The sequence below is a fragment of the Pipistrellus kuhlii genome, unplaced genomic scaffold (assembly GCF_014108245.1).
Source record: "Pipistrellus kuhlii isolate mPipKuh1 unplaced genomic scaffold, mPipKuh1.p scaffold_m20_p_10, whole genome shotgun sequence".
NCBI classification, from domain to species: Eukaryota; Metazoa; Chordata; class Mammalia; order Chiroptera; family Vespertilionidae; genus Pipistrellus; species Pipistrellus kuhlii.
In genome coordinates this window covers 54,804,210-54,826,076 of record NW_023425405.1, presented here as the reverse complement: position 1 = coordinate 54,826,076, position 21,867 = coordinate 54,804,210, and the positions used below count along the sequence as shown (strand labels likewise).

At 42.7% G+C, this 21,867-nt stretch overlaps 1 protein-coding gene across 4 annotated transcripts in view; it reads left to right on the top strand.

Annotated features, from left to right (window-relative positions):
• Positions 1-21,867, top strand: part of GLI3 (GLI family zinc finger 3) — a 254,815-nt gene that overhangs the window by 65,865 nt on the left and 167,083 nt on the right. For 3 of the 4 annotated variants that reach the window (XM_045578610.1, XM_045578609.1, XM_036429807.2), the window contains exon 3: positions 12,726-12,968. The exons of the other annotated variant lie outside the window; for it this stretch is intronic. In XM_045578610.1, coding sequence (XP_045434566.1) covers positions 12,726-12,968 — 243 coding nt within the window. The remainder of the gene's footprint in view (positions 1-12,725; positions 12,969-21,867) is intronic. 4 annotated transcript variants of the gene reach the window in all.

Here is a 21,867-nt window from a genome sequence, read left to right as displayed (position 1 = left end):
TTGCTATATAAAATGACAATATGGCCAAAACCGTTTGGCTAAGTGGATAGAGCTTCGGTCTGTGGACTGAAGGGTCCCAGGTCCGATTCCGGTCAGGGGCATGTACATTGGTTGCGGGCATAGCCCCAGTGCGGGGTGTGCAGGAGGCAACTGGTCGATGTTTCTCTCTCATCGATATTTCTAGCTTTCTATCCCTCTTCCTTCTCTCTGTAAAAAAATCAATAAAATATATTTAAAAAAATAAATAAAATGACAATATGAGATAGCTTAAATTACCCTGGGTCATACACCCACTCAATGCTAGAGAGAAGTCTGGGACCTAGGTTTTCAAACTCCTTTTTTTATTATACCTTACTGCCTTATTATATGGCGTGGAGGTGATGTCATTAATATCCAAACATTAAAAAATAAATTGAAAAATAACATGCGGCCCTGTCTCGGCCCCTGGCAGCGATTTTTAGTGGAGATTTGTATTATGGGAATTTTTGCTTTCAAAATGCTGCCTGCGCCTCCTGTAAAGGGTTGAATTAAGTGACTTTATTTTTGGTAAGTGGCCCGTGTAAGTTTATTCTTTATTTATTTTGGTTCTTTTTGCTTCGGCTCCTTTGGCGAAATGAAGCACTGCTGTATTTTTATTGCGTTACCCCACCATTAAAGGGAACGGGAAAGAAGCTTGTTATTTTAACATTGCATGGGTAGAAATATATCTGGCACTTTTAGGAACAGTTAACAATTCCTAATAGTGCATTTTAAGAAGTAATCTGGTTTTCTGGTTTTTGTTCTTGATTGAAAAAAAAAAGAAAGAGAGAGAAAACTTTGTTCCATTTGCCAAAGTTTGATAATCATCTTCCGTGGGGGAGAAGGTTGCTGCTGAGTGGGTTGCTGGTTTTATGGACTCATTCTGCATTCCTTTCCAGCCTGCGGGAGTGCATCCTCCCGGGGCAGCCTGACTGCCTCTTATTTGTTGGTAAATAATCCTAGCAAAGCTGCCCCTGAGAGCAAGTTTTCTCCCTTTCTCTTTGTGCTTCTTTAACTATTGGACATATGTCCCTTTCAATAAACCCTGTATGGCTTTAACTGTTGGAACTCCAGTTTAATTTGAACACAAACCGAATACTCAGACTGCTTCTTGCATATAAGCCTACAACCCAGTCTCCCAGAAAATAGTGTGAAATACCCTTTGCAAAATGGCTATTCAGAAACTACAAGCAACATACAAAGATTACAGGTAGTGGGAGGGAAGGGCTTGGAGGAGGAGTGGTGAAAAAATAATTTAGCCTGAGCATGAGCAGTGTTATGTACACGGCAAGATCCTGAACATTACTGAGATCCAAACTTGGCAATAACAACGACTGAAGCAGAATCAGAACTTCAGAGGAGTTTCTAAACCGTGTTTCATAACTCTAGATTAAAGTTTACAATGAAGTTCATTTGAAAACACTTCGCAGTAGCCTTTCCCAATAACCTTTATAGGGAGAGGTAGAGTAATTTTAACAGTGAAGCTAATCTTCACATATAGAAAAGCACAAGCAAATCAGTGCTCTGCGGGCTTCTGTTCAGGAGATACTTTGCAAGGGTTGCTCGTCATTTATCGTAGATGAGAAAGTGGTGCTGATCAAGTAGGAGTTGAAGCTGGTTGCTTAAACTTGTTCAGCCTCAGGATATTTACCTAAATAACTGGAACCGTGGAGATATTGCATACTTAATAGGCCTGTGAGCATTTGAGTGGATTAGTTAAGACGCGTGGAACATAGAGCACACGGCCTGGCATTTAATTGGGTAAATGCTCAATAAATACAAGCGATATCCAAGGTATGCTCATGATATTTTCTAATGTATTGTAGTTTCCCTCTGAAACCATTCAGGGGTGGTTAGTGAAAACTGAGTTACCAAGTTTTGTGGGGAGGGAGGTGAGGGAGACGAGGTATTCCTCTGGGGGAGGCACTTGTGTACAGAGACAAAATAGTTAAAATAACATATTATTTTTAAATAAGAAATATATTGAAATCTTTACAAAGCCCAGCATCAATGTCACATATTCCTAATATGTGTAAAAATAGCCTACCAGGTACTTAGACTTTATAGTGTTGTAATAATTTATAACAAGACTTTAGGATGTAAATTTGTGAGATAAATTTTCAGTTGATGTGTGCTTAATGTGGACTTCTCTAGAGAATCCTTATAAAGGTCATACTTACGATAACATTAAAATAAAAGTAAGTTAGATAAGCTATTGCTACAATCTAAAATGAATGAAACAAAGAAATAGATCTAAAATAGAGAAACAAAGAAAAAGATACAGAAATGTTTTCATGCTATTTTGGAACATTTCTTTAAAGATCTTCTTTTTTTAATTTAGGAATTTTGTATAGAAATAATTACATACTTCTCTTTTTCTCATCTTCCCAACCTCCAAAAGTTTAGATCCTTAAAAAATTTGGAGGTGTGGTAGTCTAGTGGGTAGGTGAGGGGACTCTGGATTCTAATTCAGGCTCGGCCACTTTCTAGCTGTGTTTGCTTGGACAAGTACGTCTTGTATTTATAATGAGGATCACAATCATACTTAGCTCATAGGATTGGCATGTAAGGCTTTAGAACAAACAGTACTTGGCACTCAGCCCAGTTCTTTCCTATGTTCATTAAAATCCTTGAATGTATTATATTTAATGACATTTTATCATATAATATGATAATGGGCATTTATTTTGCTAACTTTTTTTTTTATTATAAATAACACTGTGATGAACATCTTTGAATATAAATTAATATCTTTGCTAATTTTTTTTCTTTAAGATCTATCCTGGAAGTGGAATCATTTGATATACCTAGCCAATTATGGGAATACTTTAATAGTCTAAGCAAGTGACTATCTCTCGGTACTCTCTCTAAAACTCAATTGTTATTTTACAGTTTGCTACTGGTTTTTGTACAGCCCATTAAGAATGATTATTTATGTTTTTAGTTTTATTTTTAAAAAACATATTTTTATTGATTTCAGAGAGAGAGAGAAACATCAACGATGATAGAGAATCATTGGCTGCCTCCTGCACCCCCCCCCCCCCCCCCCCCCCGGGATGTGCCCACAACCAAGGCACATGCTCTTGACTGGAATGGAACCTGGGACACTTCAGTTCATAGACAGACATTCTACCCATGGAGCCACATCAGCCAGGGCGGTTCTTTACATTTCAAAATGTGACATGAAAATTATGTGAAATTCCAGTTTTAGTGTGTGTAGAGAAAGGTTTGTTAGAACACAGCCATGCTCCTTGGGTAAGGTCTTGCCCTATGGTTACTTTCAGCCGAGGGCAGCGGAGTTGGGTGGTTGTGAAGTTCACAGACCTGTGTTTTAGGGCATTGACCAAAATTCAAATTCAAATTTATTTAAAAAAATTTTTGTCACTGAGTAGGAAGGGCTGATAGCCAAATATTTAAATGTGGGCTTTAGGGTCTGAGTGCCTGTCTTCCATACTTTGCCAGAGAACCAGTGGGGTAAGCTGGATAAGTGATCCAGATTTTCTGTGCCAAAGTTTTCTTCTCTGGCAAATAAGCATAGGAGAATGTTTTTTGAAGTCCTTCTTACCTCATAGTAACTGAACGTTAGCTGTCGTTTATTGGTCCATGGCTAACACATTGAGTTGGCAGGCTTTTGAAAAAAGAGATGGCTAGGAAAATGGCTGAGTCTAAATCACTTGCATGTTAGAAAGGTAGATGAGTTTGGACTTTGGTTTCCACCGTTGCTTTTACTGGGACTCCTTGAAAATCAAAATACATCCACTGGTGTTGGGATGTTAGGTTCTCCTCGATGTGCCTAGGGAGTTGGAACAAGGGCGAAAGAAAGGTCTGGGTGTGTCCTGGTTCCCTGTTTCCCTGCAGGGGAAGGTAGGTGGCTATTGCTGTCCAACCCAGCTGGCCTGGGGAGAGCAGAGCAGCTGGAGTACCAGCGCATCCTGTCTGGGCTGTGACCATGAAGATGGGCTTTTGGGGGAGGTCAGGTTTCGTCGTGGTTCTTCCTGCTTCACTCGTAGACAGTATCTGAGCCATGTTGTGCAAGCAGCTTGCAGAGTTGCAGACTTTTGCCACTGTAACTGGAAGAAAGCCATCTCATGCCTTACCTGTATAACATGATGAAGGATCAAAATGTGTGGTTGTATGGGTTTCTCAAATGCACATTTCATAGGTGAAAGTGGGTGGTGGCTAGAGGGGTCCCCTGTTGTAGAAACCTGACCAGGCAGCACCCCGTGTTGTCCTGAGCCGAGCCAGCAGCTGTGAGCCCGGCTCACCAGCTCTAATCCTGTCACCAGCTCATTAGGTACCGTGAGGGTTTGATTTCTATAATGGAATAAGCATAATCTTTAAAACTTAAAAAATAAAACAAAAACACACACACATCGCTGTATGCTTGGTCTTCCTCATTGCCTAATCTTCTAAAAACAAAAACCATGCCACAGGAACACACCAGCTGAAGCCAGTTAAGTTTGTGTTCCCTCCTGCAATCCAGAACATGGTAGAAAGGCTAGGACATTGGACAGTGATGTGGTGAGGGGAGGGGTGTGAACCCAGGGGCCACCTTTTTTGAAAGTGATGCCAGCAGAAGCTATTGTCGAGATTTACTCCTGCGTATCTTTAAAGATAGAAAGGGCAGGCTCCTTCCTTCCTCCCTCTGACCCTGAGCTCAGGTAGGTCTCCAGGTAGGTCTACTCTGAGGATGCCGCAGGCTGCAGCACCCTGGACACCAGCCTTGTGAGGGGACATTTCCGTGTTTCTGTTAAACTGTTGGCTGTAGGTCTGTCTCATTGTGGAATCTTAACTGCTCAAGTCTGTGTGCAAAGTTAAGGAGGAGAGACTCTTCATTCTCTGCTTACAAAAGACTGAAATTAAGTTCTCAGAGAAATCTCAAATATCAAAATGTTCATGAGGCTGACATTCACAGATAGGCATAAATGCACTATTAGGCAGACGGGGGAAAAATTTGCCCTCCTGAGAATTTATTGTACTGCCTTTGATGTCACTAATTAACTCACTCTGTGTAAGCAGTGACTGGTTACTAATAGCAGGCTAATAGAAAAGCTCCATGACATTTTTTAGAATTCTTAATTCAAAGAAGGGTCTTTCTAAGCTCGGGGGACAAATAGGGGCTATCTCCTCCTATCTTTTACAGGGAAACCTGAAGTCGGGACCCTTAGGGTCCTGTTTCCTCCCCACCCTCACCCCCAAGTACAAATGGGATTGGCTAGTGCTTTCTGTCTGGGATTTTGAAAGATGGTTGGGTTTGTTCTTGGACTTTAATGCCCTAATGTGTAGGGGAATGTTTGACCAAGCCACAATAATTTTTGCTGTCCATGTCATCAATGCCCAGAAGCATCCTCTCAAAGGTGGGGGTACAGATGGAAGCAGGGTTGTAGACATCTGATTTGTGAGGGTTCCGAGGCCCAAGGAAAGTAAATGAAAGCCCTACAGGCCGCAGGGCATGCCCAGTGAGGCTGCAGACAAACAGACAGTGTTATCAATTCCTGATTTTCCAGATGGGCAAGGAGCAGAGCCCTCATGGTATTATCTTTTCAAAAAAGGCAGGAGGCTGCTTGCTCTGCATACCATCACAGCCCTCTGTTGCAGTCCCTGGGGTCACAGCCATCTCGGGTTTTGCATTTGAGTTTATCTAAATTCTCATCTTGCTTTCTCTGCCTCCTCTCTTCTGGTCCCAGGGAACCCCTTTTGAAGTTGAATGGAGCTCTGCAAATTGAGGAGTGGGGAGTGAGCTGAGAAATTAGCCTTGGATCGAGCACTAACCTGAACTTTGGAGCAAATAGTTTCCGGCGAGGGGCCAGTGGGGAATTAGTCTAGACCAGTGGTCAGCAAACTCATTAGAGCCAAATATCAACAGTACAACGATTGCAATTTCTTTTCAGAGCCAGATTTTTTAAAACTTCTTCTAACTCAACTTCTTCACTTCAAAATATACTCACCCAGGTAGTATTTTGTGGAAGAGCCACACTCAAGGAGCCAAAGAGCCACATGTGGCTAGCAAGCTGCAGTTTGCCAACCACGGGTCTAGACTATGTTTGATTCTTTGGCCAAAGAGCTCCAGAAATGTTAAAATAACTAAGATACTCTTAAGAGTGAAGAAGGGCATATTTTTCTATCCTTTCACCTTCAGACCGCCAGGTGAATGAAAATAGGAAGAGAGCGCCCCACTGTCATCTTTGAAGGAGGGTTTCCACTTGAATTTCTCCAGAGCTTCAGGTCATGCTGCAGCCCTCTCGTGTCCTAGGCTCCTCGGGGTGGTGTAAAGGTTGCAGACAAAGCAGAGTGTTTTTTTCTCAACCCTTGGGACCACGCCCTCTGCCATCAGTCATTGTCTATAGGAGAAGTATGTGTAGTTTCAGAAGGGCCATGTCTCACGCCAAGGTGTTGGAAATGTTCTCAGAGAAAGCATTGCTCCCTATTTCCCTGTGGAAGCCAAGCTCTAGCCTTCCTCGAGCAGCCCCTGGTTTAGGCATCACTGCAGTTACGTGGAAAGAGGCAAGAGTCTTCTTCTAGAAACCACAGGAACTTGATTCCCCCTCACTAGCACAGTTCTACAACGTATTCTCAGTCTCTTCTTTTTTCCACTTCTGGTCTCTCTTTGGCCGAAGTTATGAGACTTCTGAATCAGGGAGATGAGAACTTGGATTCCATTTTTTTTTTCTTCAAAGAACATCAAAATGTGAAACACCAAAGAAATAAAAGCTGGCAAGATGCAACAAATGAATAATAGGAAGAAGAAAAGAAAAGAAAGAATCCTCTTTGCAAGCACAGCGAGGCAGTTTTCTGGGAAGGAAGCAGAAAAAGACGAAGGTGGGGCTTCAGGCTTGTGGGGTCACCTTAAGAACCGCAGTAACACTCAACAGCCATTGGCTGAGCCTCAGTGTGCTGTGGGGCCGGGGTGCAGCCCTGTTTAGGGCAAATGTGTGTCTTCATGTCCCCGAGGATAGGATGCTCTATGGGACTGAGATCCTGAGGTTGGATGTCTCACCGTAGATTTATCGTTTGTGCTGGGTGCTTTCCAGGAGTGGACCAAAACTTAATGGGAGAGGATTGGAGTTTTGAAAAATGTCCGTGCATACATGTGTCGTTATTCTTGTTTCATGGGTGGTAGCGATGCTGGTGGAGGCTAGGAATGCAGACTACCTCAGGTGCCATCCCCAAACCTGCCCAGGATCAGACCTCTTGCCCCCTTAACAGGGCTGTGTGGCTTCAGTAAGGCATGGGTGGCATTCTTCTTGCATCATCTACTTGCCTGGAAGTGGTTACTGGCTTCTGAACTGGGGAATTGGACCTAACACCTTGCCCTCCACGGCCTTGGGTTGTGAGGAAGAGAGATGATAACAAATGATTAAACTCTCTATACTGGTAAAGGATTGTTTCTATTTTAAGAGTGTGTGTGTGTGTGTGTGTGTGTGTGTGTGTGTGTGTGTGTGTGAGTGTGTGAAGCTTGCTGGTGCGGGGTCATGAATAGTCCTCTGCATATCAATAGTCTCAGACCCCTGATTTAATGTATTTAAGATGACTTTATATCATTCAGTTTGGAAATGATTGGGTTTCACAAACTCTGACCCTCCTAAACATGGAAATACTATTTTCCCCCTTAGAATTCCATTCGGCTAGAAATCTGAGTATCCAGCCCCCCCGCCCCCCCCCCCCGCTCAAACCCCCACCACTCTTAACATTTTGTTGCCTTCTCCCCACCCCCATTCTCCCTTCATTTTGGCTCACCGAAATCTGAGTGCCACTTTTCTGGGAAAGCCTGATATTCTGACTTCAGTTTTGTAATTTAATGATGGAGAGTTTCCTTAGTAAACCAAATTTAGAGTCCTAGAATGCTTATCTTATATCCAGACCTTGAACATAAAAGGCATTTTATACCCGCAATTGTTCATTTAATGAGCAATTGCAGAGTGCAGGCCGGTTAAGGGATTGAGCTATATGCACTATTATTGCAAGAAGTATTCCGAAATACCAGAAATAGGACGTAAGCTCTGATCAGGGAGACTGCGAGCACAATTACCTTCTTTTCAAATCCTTCTGTGACACTGCGGGAGGAAAAAGGACTTTGAAACTTGAAAGGAAAGAGCTTGCTTTCAACCTCAAAAGCTAGGAGGAAAGGGCTCTGAAATTTGCTCAGAATTCCCAATTCACCATTAGCCTGTTTCTTCCTTTAGCCTCAAGGCATTCTCCGCTTTTTGAAAAGATGTTAAGAAATTCAGTCACAATAGAGAGCCTAGTTTTGAACATGTTTCACTCGGTCCATTGAGGTCTGGGCTCCAGCCTTTGTGTGGGGTGAATTGAGCTGAGCGGTTAGCTGGTAGGAGAGAGGTGAATGAGGAGTCTCTGTGCAGTGGCAAATTCTGGCAAAGAAAGAAACTCCCCCCCTCCTTTATTTTACAATATGCATTCCTGTAATACTCGGCTAGTGGCAATATGTGGACTTGAGCCCGTTCTTAAGTCAATACTGAGTACTTGGTTTATAGCAACTCTTGTTAAGTTTGTCTTGTAATTGAAGCTGTTGTTGACCTTGCTTGGGGACCATTTGTAAAACCGTTTATTTAGCATAAACTGAAATAATAAACCCTCCTTCTCTCCGGCTGATTGTGATAGGGTGACATTAGTTTGATTTAATGATTAGCCGCCTGACCCTTCTCCTGGAGAGATCGGCTTGAATAGAGAGAGTTCACTCAGAAGCACTCCGAAAGAATACTAATGAGCTTGTTAAATTTAGCATGGCTCCAACCACTTCTAATTCCTCTAATGGGAGAAGCACTGCCCGGGAGTGGAAGAGGGAGGCAGGGAGACACAGCATGTTCCTTAGAGGGTCTGCACAGTCAGAGCAAGCCCGCCAAGAGAAGTTTGCAGAAAGTAGCTAACCAGAGCCTGGGGCCTGAGTTGTAAGTATTGTCTCTTCTCTTACACTCTTGTCTTCTGCATCTTGGGGAAAGAAAGGAGTAAGGGTGTTAAAATGGGGTTTCAGGGATCAGCTTAAAATCCATGTTAATTTTAAAAAAGGTGAACACTTGTACCGGGAGCTCCTTTTCAATCAGCTAATTTTATTAGGGTGACAGGAGGTGTTCCTAGTTAGTGATGCGGAGTAGGGTTTTATTTTTATGTCGGAAGGATCCTTTGATACTTTTCTCCCGAATCTTAGGCGAATATGCACTTGTTTCCTGGGTCGCAGTGAGAAATCATGAGGAGTCTGTGAGCAATGCAGGGGAGGAGCGTGTGTTCTAGTCCCGCTGCATGCAACAGGATTACTTTCTTCTGAATCTTTCTTGTCAACAGGCTAAGCAGTGTCTGCAATGGAACAACTTTGGAGTTCCCAGAGTCTATGGCCCCGAGTGTCTGGCTCGATGTCAGTAGTTGCCTTTGGATGAGTTTGGAAAATCTGGGACAGTTTCTAAATGTGATGTTTGGGCAGCTCTCCATTTGGGGCAGGAATCTGTTAACTTCCACTTAAGCACTCGTATACAGAAAGAAGGAGGTAAAAAACTGGGATTATGGTGACAGTATTTGAAATAATGTCCCCCCCCCCCCAACTGCATGCTTTGGTGTGACCCATGAGCATGCAACAGTTGAACCCAGAGAAACCAAACAGCCGCCTTGTGTTTGGCTGTGAAAGTCCATTGGCAGATGCTCCTGGAGCAGGGGGTTGTTTGCTTACATTTCTGCAGCCGACTTCTGCTTGTTGCCATGGTGGACAGTATGTTTCTGTCAATAATTTGGCCTGGTGTGGCTGTCTGCACTGACTCTCAAACTTTATTGAACAGCTTGGTTCAACTGAACGAGATTAGACAGCTTTGGTCTTTTGGCTTGCTGAAGTGGTTGCTAAATTTATAAGAGTAGGCAGCAATATTGCTTGGAAGGCTTCCCTTTCACCGTGGAGAGTGTGCTTTTTAAGTCCCGTTGCTGTTTGTATTCCGGAGCGTGTGTACTGTCAAGTTTTCATCTGAAAGCCCGTCAGAAGCAACTCAGCGCACGAGGTGCACTTCATGAAACAGTTGTCTACTGGAATGTTTTGGAGAGAGAGGGCAGGTAAAAATGCGGTAGCCATAATGGTTATTGTAAAAGTAAGTCTAGTGAAAATTTCCACATTAAAAAAACTCTTGCCTGATTATTTTTTAATTTAACTTAAGGGGATTAGTTAATTTTTTTCTGCATTAAATATTTGAACTTTGCTTATTTTTTTTTATAACTTAATATCCACACATGTTGACTGAACTCTCATTAAGAAAATAATTCATTTTTATAAAGTTAACTACTTGTGAAAAAAAAGGATCATTTAGTTAAAAAGACACCTTTATTTTCTCTCCCCCTGCAACTTCCTTCTCCCAAGGGGCTGGGGGGAGGTGGGAGGACTCTAAACAGACCATGCCACATTTTCAGTTACTCATGAAGTTGGATTCAAGTCCTCGTCATAAAGGCATGGTTTCTAAAAGGAACTCCCTCAATTTAGCGGTACAGTTTTAAGAGGAGAAGAGTTCATTTCTTCTAGGAAGAGTAAGTCCAGGGAATCCTGTTTTAAATCTGGAAGAGATTAGTAGGGCTTGGTTATTCATCTTGCCCAGAGAATGCTAATTAGGAGTCTCAGCCCCTGTTGGTAAGGGCTTTCTAGCTTTCCAAATGAAGGTCCATTCTATAAACGTCTGCACCTCAGAGTCACAAGTTCAGGTTGAAATTTGAAATAAAGGTTTTATGCAGGCAGAAATTAGTGGAAAATATGACTCAAGCCATTTGTAAGTTATAGAAAATTTCATAAAACTGACGGAGAGTTTTAGTGTTTTTGACACCCTTTTGCTTTTACATGACTGTGAGCCCTTATTCTATAGTTTGCAATTTTACTGCTAACCAAGTACAAGGGTGGATAGTACTAATCAGAAGGAAAAGAAAAATGTAGGATTTTTTTTGTAGTTTGTTTTTAAGTAAGCAAAAGCATGGTTTGAATTGCCTTTGTAAAGATCAATGTGTGAGAATGTGGTATTACATCTATTTTTTAGTAGTTATTTGATAGATTAAACTCTTTATTTATCCCCTAATTACAAGGTTCGGGGTGAGGATCTGCACACAATCATGTTTCACAGTTACCCTGTCGTAGTCAGCAAATTCACTGACAACTAAAGTGTACCTCATGGTTTTTATACTGTTTTGCAAGTTATTTGCTATACTGAAAATAATGCATAGCTTATTTCTTAAAGTCCTGGGCATAGGCAGAAAGAGTTCTGGCTTGAGGTAGTTTAAGTCCTTACTCAACACAAAACAGTGGTGCTTACTTTAGATTGTATTCTCGTGCTTGTCTGTGTTGATAGCTAGCTGTATTTTCTTCCGAATTTGTATGAACAACAGACTGTTAAAGCACACTATTGCTGGTTTTAGGGCTTCTCACCTAGACATATTTGCTTTATGAAATACTTGGAAGATAAGTTCAAAACCTGTCCATGTAAAATTTATTATTATTTATATCAACTATAGCAACTATAGTTTCTTTTTGTTGTTGTTTTTCAAATAGAGTTTCTTATCTTTTTTTTTTTTCTTTTTCCTTTTTTTTTTCTTTTCATTTTGGGAGTTTTCAGATTAGGCGCCTTAGCAGCGCCTGAACAGCTTTGCTTCCACTGTTGGTTAAATGCAGAGCTTGTTTGGCGTGTGCCATTTCAGAGGATGTGTATGGTTCTAGCAGATGAATCGGTTCACTTGTTGTGGGTTCAGATTGCCAGTTTGGTCTCGTTTTATGCCTTGTTTCTTTGATCTGCTATTATGGAAAGGTCATCCAATCACATTTGTAGAGAACCCTACTGGATAGATGGAAAGTTCTTACAGATCAAAGGAAACCAGAAGTATTAGGGAGCTGGGAATCTCATCGGTCTGTTGTGTTTTTTTTTTGTTTTTTTTTTCATGTTTAAAGCAATGTCTGGACTCCACCAGAGTATGTACATATCAGCGGAATGGGTGCCTCCCTCGTCCCTCAAGCCATCTCACACTTGAACTTTCACCTTCATTCCCTTTTCCTTCTAGTTATCAGCTCTGTTCTATGGTTAGATGTGCCATACAAGGGGCCATGGGGGTTTCCAGGATCGGCACCTTTATCCTTTGGAACAGTGGGTTTTCTGCACCATTTCTGGCTCTATTAAATCTCTCATTGGGTTACAAATCTGACTTAAAAAATGAAAACATGAGGATGTCTGGATCCCTTTCTAACAGGTCATCCTCTGAGGTACAGAGGCTCTTTGACCCAGGATTACCCAGAGCCTCCGTGGGCATCCAAGCCCCTGTTACCCCAGAGGCCTGGCTTCCAGACAGGTGAGGGGAAGCTGTTCACCAAGCATGTCAAACTCGCGGCCAGCCCGCAGCCCTAGGCTGGCAAAATGTCCAGCTCCGGTGGGACTCGCAGGGGCATTGGCAAGTCTCCAAGGAAGAGCTTCCCTGGCAGACTCCGCGGTGAGCCTGTGATGATAATTTGCTTGCTCTCCCCACATCTCCATTTAATTGGCTCCTTTCTGGCTCCCCTTCATCCCTCCATTTGTGTTTTGGACCCTCATTCACAAGCAGTTTTGTCTGAAGACCATCCCATCGTGGTGCAGCTTTTCAAAGTTGCCAGGATGAGAAATGGGCTTCTTTTCTGGAGGGAGACCTAAGGGATGACTGTGTTTGAATTGCTCCTTAACATGGTCACAGAGCTTTTGTGTTCCTTCTTTCTGCAGAGGATGAAAGTCCTGGACAGACCTATCACAGAGAGAGAAGAAACGCAGTCACCATGCAGCCGCAGAGCGTCCAGGGCCTTGGCAAGATCAGCGAGGAGCCTGCTACCTCCAGCGACGAGAGGGGCTCGCTGATCAAGAAGGAGATCCATGGGTCCCTGCCCCACCTGGCTGAGCCCTCCATCCCGTACCGCGGGGCCGTGTTCGCCATGGACCCCAGGAACGGTTACATGGAACCTCACTACCGTAAGTGGGTCCTGCCTCACGGCCTGTGGTCCAGAGCCAGGGGCAGCTCTGTGGCTCTGTGTGTGTGTGTGTGTGTGTGTGTGTGTGTGTGTGTGTTTGTGTGTGCACGCGCGTGCGCATACGCGCATGCACATGCGCTTTATGAATTATTTGGCTTACCATTGATTTATACAGATGTTTCATTAGCTGCCCACTTGTCTTCTCCCATATCCTTTCCATTCTTTTTTAGGGAGAGTCATTTCCTTATATCCCCGAGTAACTTCAGGCGTCCGTGGGGTGGTCTTCTGGAGGGTGTCCATCTGTGGCTCACTCACAGGGACCTTTCTTGGGGACTGGCACCCAACTTTCTTTCCCCAGAGTCTCCTAGACTTTGCAGGAGGAAAATTGGTTGCTGTGGGAGTTATTAAAGTGCGCTGATTAGCCGAAATCTTCAACAGCAGCAGTTCTTGGTTTCAGTGAATTTTTGCTTAATTGTTAAGGAGGAACCAACCTCTTTCAACAAATCAGAAAACCAACCTCTTTCAACAAAGCAGATTTCCTTAACATAGAAGATTTTTGTACATGCTCTACTTTCTTCCCTGGCCGGTCCACCAGAAACACCGGCAGTTCCCTTTTTCAGCACCAATCAAGTGGACTCTGAACACAGATACACCATGGTTTTCTCCAAAGGCAGACACTGGGAAGGAAAAGACTGTGCTGAGTTTATTTCCGGCCTGTTTCTCGTTAAGAAATATAATTTGGTCGTGGAGTAATGAAGTTAGTATGGAGGTGCCAAAGCTTGCAGCTCCTGATTACAGATTTATCACCTTGCCAGGATGCGGGCTTGCCATTTAACCTTCCCGGCTCCAATTCCAGATGATCCATTGAGCTCCCGAGTGAGGGACTGGTTCTTGTTTCCCCTTTTCCACATCATTCAGAAATTTTAGTGTTTTAAGGCAAAAGGTCATTAGCCAGATGACTGATTATTGAGGACAGCTGATTAGTGCACATTTTCCTGCTCAAGAAAGTGCCCAGGATAAAAGCTAATTCCATCCCTTCATTAGTTGACTTGCAGCGGAGGGGGACGGTCCCTCATCAGGGTGCAGATCAAAGGGCCTTGCACAACCTGAAGTTTCAGCAACTGCCCTCCCCCAATATTGTTGGTAAAGATGGGAGATACATTTTTTCCCCCCCCAGTGGAGAGAGGATTTTTAAAAAAGTGGTCAGAAGTGTGGGAGAAAAGGTTTTATGGATTCTTAGAAAGTTTACAACTTCTCAGTTTAAGAAGTGCCTGCCAAGCCTATTGCTGCGGTTTTTATGTTCACAGCTTCGGAGTCAGGAGGGGTGGTGTGCGTGATCCTGTCATTCTTTCATTCAAGGGTTATTTCGTTTCATTTTATTTTAGAAATAACAGTTTGAAATGGTATTGGTAGGGTTTTTATCTGAGCACATTCCTGTTTTATACATTTGTGTGTGTGTGTGTGTTTTAGGGCTTTCTATTAGAGATCATCCATGCGGAAAATGTGAGGGACTCTACAAACTTTCTGCTTTCCGCCTCGATAGTGCACTAGATTGTTATGGATAAGTCTGGATTGTTAGCCATAAGCTCCTTGTATTGTTTTCATCATCATGTGTGAACAAAACTTTCCCCATCTGATGCTTTGTTTTCTGATCCAGATGCCCTCTAATGAGTGTGGTATTAATTGGTCAGGGCAGCTGAGAGAACTGCTTTTTTGGTTGACAGAAGTAGGCAGATGACCGTTAACTTTCTCTGTGCCATTCACCTTGCAGCTTGCTCTTGATACATTTGTTCTAACAGTTTGCCCATTGAATCTTCTCCCCGTCATTTGAGGGTCCAGGAACTCTGCAGACCAGGGAATCTCCTCACCTCTCAGGGGTCTGTGTGTGCACCCCACCTCCCAAGCCCCCAGGGTAATATTAACTAGCATTGGGCACAGGGCAGCTTGTAGTGGGCTTGGGACCACTTATTGTCCCTCTGTTTAGATGACATAGCATCAATAGGTTGGTTATTCTTTAGCTTTTCCCATAGTATTGTTCAAATTGCTATTAAAATTACATGATAACTTACAAGCACTTGCTATTTTGACCCACCACTGCAATGTACTCTTTAAATTGGTCATAAATTACTGGTATCATTGCATCAATAATATGGACAGGGAGTCCTAGAGATTACACAGATTGGCTGAGCACTCAGGGGATTTGAGTTTAAGTTCCAGCTTTGCCATTATTGGCTGTGTGACCATGGCCAAGTGTGCTGACCTCTCTAGGAATCATTTCCTAATTGTTGATATGTGACTGCCTGCCCCATGGTATTCTCTTGAGAATTACGTGAGCCAGTGCAAATAAAGTATTTAATAAAACCACTGGCTCATGGTGCCTCAAAAGTATTATGGTAGTTGTCCTGTGTTGGCTCTTCCTCCTCCTCCTCCTCCTTTTTCTCCTCCTCCTCCTTCACCTCTATCTTCTCCACCTATTCCTATTTCCTCCTTCTTCATTTTGTTCCATCATCATCATCTTCATCTGTGCATGATGAGTTCATTCTCCAAACCAAGTTATTTTTGTCTGTGTTGCAGTTGTGTTTGGTTCAGGGTAGACTGGCTTTTCCCTACCAGACCTGTTCACCTGCCTCCCTGAGGTCAGTGTCTCCTGTGAACACAGGTTAGAGATGGAGTGGTTGGTTTATAAATTTAGGAAAAGGGATGACATGGCCTGAAACTGTGCTCTGTGGCCTTCTGAACATAACCATTCCTCATGCAACTTGAGTAGATTGATTAAAATTTCCCCTCTATTTTTTAAGTAAAGAAGTTTTAAAGCTTTTATAAATGCATTTGCGAAGTTTTAATGTGTTAAACTATCAACAGAAAGTGTTTTATGTAACAAACTTAATACATGTGGAAAATGAAAGGAACAATATTATTTATTTATAGTAAACAATTTAAAGATGTCCTAAACTAAGTCTCAAAGAGTGAGGTAAGATATGACTTTACCTTTTCTAGACCCTTGTTGGCTTATTTAATCTTCTACTATTATAAAGAGTACCTTTTAGGTACTTTTTAATAAAGGCTGTTAGATTTTATCTAGACTGAATTATCTAAGTAAAGCTAATAACTAATATGATGCTGCTGAGATTGATACATCACATCTTCTAAGAAACTTTTAGTGTATGAGAAAAGTACCACCTTTTAAAAATGAGATGTAAGCCCTGGCCAGGTGGCTCAGTTGGTCGGAGTGTCATCTTGTACACCAAAAGGTTGCAGGTTCAATTCCCCCTCAGGGCACATACCTAGGTTGCGGGTTTGATTCCTGGTTGGGGTGCATACCGGAGGCAAGCAATTGATGTTTCTCTCTCCCCTTTCTCTCTCTCCCTCCCTCTCTAAAAATCAATGAGAACTTATCCTGGGATGAGGATTAAAAAAATAACAGATAAATTAAATAACAGGAGACATCGAAATTTGATCACGTTTCTTTACCTTGCCTCAGCCCCGCAGCACTGTCCGTAACACAAGTTCATTGCAGACCTTCAGCAGCTCCAGGTTCAAAACACCTTTTTGGCCATTCCCTTTTCCTTTGAGTCCTGAGCCAGCTCCACCAGTGCTGTGGGAGAGAAAAGACTTCTCATACAGTGTCGCTGGGTATCTGACCATTCACAGAAATTCCTTCATTTCTCTGTGGTTGGAAAATGCAAACTTTCCAAGATGCCTAATTTGTGCTTCTATATATACACTAACTTTGTATTTCTAATGTGTGGGCAGGATTCCTGTAAGGCCGGAAAAAGGAACATCATTTTTTTTTCCCCTCAGAAGGACATCTGTAAAATTTTTATTGCACAGGACTTTATTATACTTGGGCATGCAAAGTTGCATCTTCACAAATTGCACTTAGGTAAGATTCAAAGTATTTTAGGTTTTGTGGGTTTGACTTTAAAAAAGGAAAAGAAAACCCAGGGATAGTGGGTACTTCAAACATTTGCAACATGTGTTTGGAATAAAATCCTCGTGGGGGCATTGGGGGTTATTCTCTCATGAAGGGAGCTGCGGATGGGCTGTATATCAAGGCCAGAAAGTAGACGTTCAGGCTGCGGGGCTCAGACATGGTGTGGTGCTGACAGGCTCACGGCTGCAGGATCACTGGCGCTTGATAATTGGGGAGAGCGTAGGGGGTGGGGGGTGGGAAAGAGGCTGGATTTGTGGGACCTGAGCTGCTTGTATTGGAGTCAGGATAAGGAACCCCATCTCCTTCCCAGGGATTTCCCGGCAGTTTTCTTCTGCTTCTGTTCCATCTGCAGCTAGATATTTCACATCACCATCGTCCTCTGCTTTCACTTACTGCCATGCATTTATTCTATAAACTTGTGAGGCAGGTGACATAATAGTTAAGGCATTCCCTTACCCTGGGTGACACTGAAGTTTTATACTCCTCCCTGTTACAGGAAACATGTGTTCCACTGTCTTCTGTCTTAGCCTAACTGCGAAGAGTAGAGTTTTCTAAAAGTCCCTGCAGGGGTCTTGGTGGGGAGATTCTTGGATTCACGAGTCATGTCCTCTAGGATCCCTGCTGGTTTTGTTCATGGAGGGGAAGAAAGATGCCCCCTTTCCTAAAATTTCAAGTCTCTCTTTCAGTTTTATAGTTGTGTGAAGGCTGCTTTTTTACTTCTGCCCCCAACTGCTCCCAAGCAGTCATTCCTCCTGGAAAATATGATTCATCCTTCCATGCCAGTGCCGTGATTGAAAACATTCCACTGGTATTCTTGCTTATGCCTCCCAGCTCAGATGACAAAATTTATTAGTGGCTAATTAGCAACACTGGAGGAAGTGGCTAAAAGAAAAGAAACTGGATTTTTAATTGCTTGCATTTATTTTCTGTGGAAAGCTGATGTCCTGAGCCCACTTGTATCCTTACGTGCTTAAGGAAAGTTCATATGAGAACTGTACCCCTACCTATCTGTCTTTATACTAGGTGACTTCCTACACTTCTTAGAAATACATCTTCTAAGTGAGTGGCAGAGAAGACGTGTATTTTACATATTTAATAGGTGCACCTGCTCACATCTCTCTTACTATCAGAGTGTCACGTGGAGACTGAGAGAGACAGAAATGCCTACAAGGCACAGATGAATAGTTTGGTGTTGAGCACACTGCAGAGGCAGTGACGCGTCTCAGCACACAGCTCCGCTCTTACCCGGCTTTCTTTGCTTCTTGGAGAGCAGTTGATGAGCCCATCGGGAGTGTTTTGGCTCCTCTCCCTCCCTGCTACCGTGCACCCCCCCCCCCCCCCCCCCCCCCCCCCCGGCCGAACAGGAGACTGTTTAACCTGAAAGACTGATGTTGGATCATACTCTGGGGGCTTTCTAGGTATCTCGCTTCCTCGGTTGTTAGTCTTGACTTGCAGGGGGAACTGGAGTGGGAAATGCAAACAAGTCTCTGAACCTTTGCAAACGTGTTATTTGTGAGCTTAAGAGTAACTCCCTGCTTATTCTGTCTTTCTCTTAGAAATTTGATATAATAATCCAGCCTTTCTTTCAACAACACTGAGGTAATGTTTAAAGACTAGAAGTAGTGAGCTACTTCCATAGTTTTTTTTTTTTTTTTTTTTTTTTTTTTTTTAAAGAACTACAATGCAAGGTAACTGCAAGAAAGTGGAAGAAATTGAGGGATAATTCTTTTAAAAAATATATTTTATTTATTTATTTATTTATTTATTTTTTATTTACAGAGAAGAAGGGAGAGGGCTAGAGATTTAGAAACATCGATGAGAGAGAAACATCGATCAGCTGCCTCCTACACACTCTCTACTGGGGATATGCCCTCAACCAAGGTACATGCTCTTGACCAGAATCAAACCTGGGACCCTTCAGTCCACAGGTGGACGCTCTATTCACTAGGCCAAACCGGTTAGGGCTGAGGGATAGTTCTTAGGTTTCCAGTTTACTCTTGCCAGTGAATGTTGACAACCCTTGTACCTACTGTCACTGTGATTGTTCATATTGATCTTGGGAGATAGTAAGTGAAATTGGGAACTAAGGGTAAGAAAAGCACAGCAGCATTTGGAAAAAAAAAAATAGTTACTGACTTTATCCATTAAATATTGGGGATATATTTAATAGAGAGGGCAAGGGAGAAGCTTGAAGGCCACATTAGGAGAGGAATAGAGAGAAAAAGCTAAGGGAGACCAAGCTCTAGAGAAAATCAGTTGGCCTGTTGGTGCACTGGCCCAGCCTTTTCTTTCACTGCGGCCTAACTCAGTCAGGCTCCCTCTGACAGCTTCTCAGGCCACCAGGCTCCTCCTGGGGCTCCTTCTGGAATCGTCCTTTAACGTTCCGCCTCGCCTTCAAACCCTATTAATTCTTCAAGCCCAATCTATACACCATTCCCTTGAATGTTTTCTTTAAGTTCCATTTTACCAGACTATTTTCTTATCTTGACACCAAGTACAATAGATGTGTAATTCTCACCTTTAAACATATCATAGCTATGTCCTGGTATGTTGATCTTTAGGTTGTGACAGGAAAAAATGTCACATGCCAAAAGGCGTTGCTCCTGCTAAAAGCCCATGATACCAAACCTACCCTGTTTCCCCGAAAATAAGACAGTGTCTTATATTAATTTTTGTTCCCAAAGATGCGCTAGGTCTTATTTTCAGGGGATGTCTTATTTTTCCATGGAGAATAATACGGTACACATTTATTGTTAAATGAAAATAAAGGAAATTTATTACCTGTATACGGTATGGTAGTACGGTAGTTGTCAACACAAACCAGACAAACTGTAAATCCTACAGTATCAAGAATTTACTCATTTATTCAATGACAATCATGTCATCATCTTCTGGAACATCATCATAACAATCCAATTCCTGAATTTCCTGGTGAATTTCTTGTGACTCCATTTCTTTCAGAATCAGTGGACTAAACCTCTCATGTTTAGCCTAGGGGGGGGGGCTTATTTTCAGGGGGATGCCTTATATTTCACTCAGAAGGAAACCTGTAAGTAGGTCTTATTTTCGGGGAAACACTGTAGATTTAATACCGGATCTAATCCCAATTCCAGTTTCTCCGAGAAACGTAATCTTAATTAACTAGTATGGAATATTCTGGTCAAGCAAAGTAAGATAATCTGTCTGGTGAGCCCACTCAATGCCCCATAGAAAGAAGAGACAATCTATATGGTAAAAACCCTTCCCCTTCCCATCTCCCAAAGAAAAGGGGTCCTGGCCCCCAAACTGTTTCCCCCTCCCTTTTTCCCCCCTCTTACTAATAGCTCCCTTGCCCCCTACCCATCCCCACTTTTCTTCTTATGAAATTTTTTTCATTTTATCCAACTCCGTGGAGCATCCTTTTAGTTTCTATATGGGATACTGCTCAATTCATTAATTGCTTGATAAAGCCAGTTAGATCTTCCAATGTATTTGATTGAATCTTGTTTTTAACAGCATACTGTGGTAGTCCAGGGCACTACTGAGCTCTTATATGTCCACCAGGATTCTCAAGGCAGGACCAGGAAGGCACATTTATGCCACCTCAGAGCAGAGAAGGGCAAGCTGCTCGGTTGCTGGACCTCAGTTACACCAGAGAGTAAGTGTGTCCAGAGCCTGCTGGTCAGAGGTGGCTACTTGGTATCTGAAGAGATTGTTGCTTCTGCCTCCATTTGACCAGTTAGTCATTGTATGCAGCCTAGTATCCAAATGCAATCACTCAGTCCTTTCTAAAAGTAGGCAGGGCTTATAGTATTTATGGCACATTTATGCATTTCTAAACTGTACATTTTAAAACAACAAAAATATTTGCTTGTATGTACATATAGACATTGAACCCTGCTAGGATTCTCCCACGTGGTTGACTGTTACTTTGGAGTAAGTCGGCACTTTACTCACAGACATGAATGAGGACCTTCATTTGCGATGTCCTGGGGTTGGGTTGGCACGGGAGGGCCACCTCTTGCCTGTTTTGACACCCATCTGAAATTGAACAGGTAGGTATTTCTGATGTAGTTAAGATGAGCATATTTCTTTCCCTTCTTCCAAATTTTAGTGATTTGTCTTATCTTCAAGGCAATTCAGGAATTTGGTATAACTATTCAGCTTGTGAGTGTCCAAGTGTGCAAGGTCACAGGAGACTTCGTCAACAAGTTGATTGGGGATCATGAATCCAGAGCTTTAAATATCCCATGCCACCCTCTTTCTTTCTAACCTGGCACCCACTCAATGCAAGGTGCTTATAGTTTCTTTTCTTTCCCCCATCCCTCTCCTTCTTGTCTTCCTTCCTTCCTTTGTAGACTAAACCTCCAGAAACACAGCACGCTGCTGTTTCATAATCATGTGCTAATAGCTTTCCATCCCATTTTCTAACAGAGGCAACATTATCCCTGGCTCCTCGTTCTTTTTCTTGTATAATTAAAGAATGTTACCTTTGATGTCTCTGGAAAGCAGCATCTCCGGTCTCACTTGAGCTCTCTTGATCTGTACCCTTACATTGGTGCTGTGTTGTCAAACTTCTCAGGAAAAGGGCTACACTTTCTCTGTGTCTTTCACAGTTTGGTTTAATATCGGGTAACCGATCAAGCACTTTATTGCTCTATTCTTCCTATTTCTTTTTCCCCCCAAACAATATACTTTATTGAATTTTTACAGAGAGAAAGAGAGAGAGGTAGAGAGTTAGAAACATTGATGAGAGAGAAGCATGGATAAGCTGCCTCCTGCATACCCCCTACTGGGGATGTGTCCGCACCCAAGGTACATGCCCTTGAACCGGAACCGAACCTGGGACCCTTCAGTCCGAAGGCTGACGCTTCATCCACTGAGCCAAACCGGCCAGGGCTATTCCTATTTCTGATAGAGTTTGGATTCTTTGAAAAGTATTCAACTTCCTCCATCTTGATAGCTTTTACATTTAGGTCTCTACTTT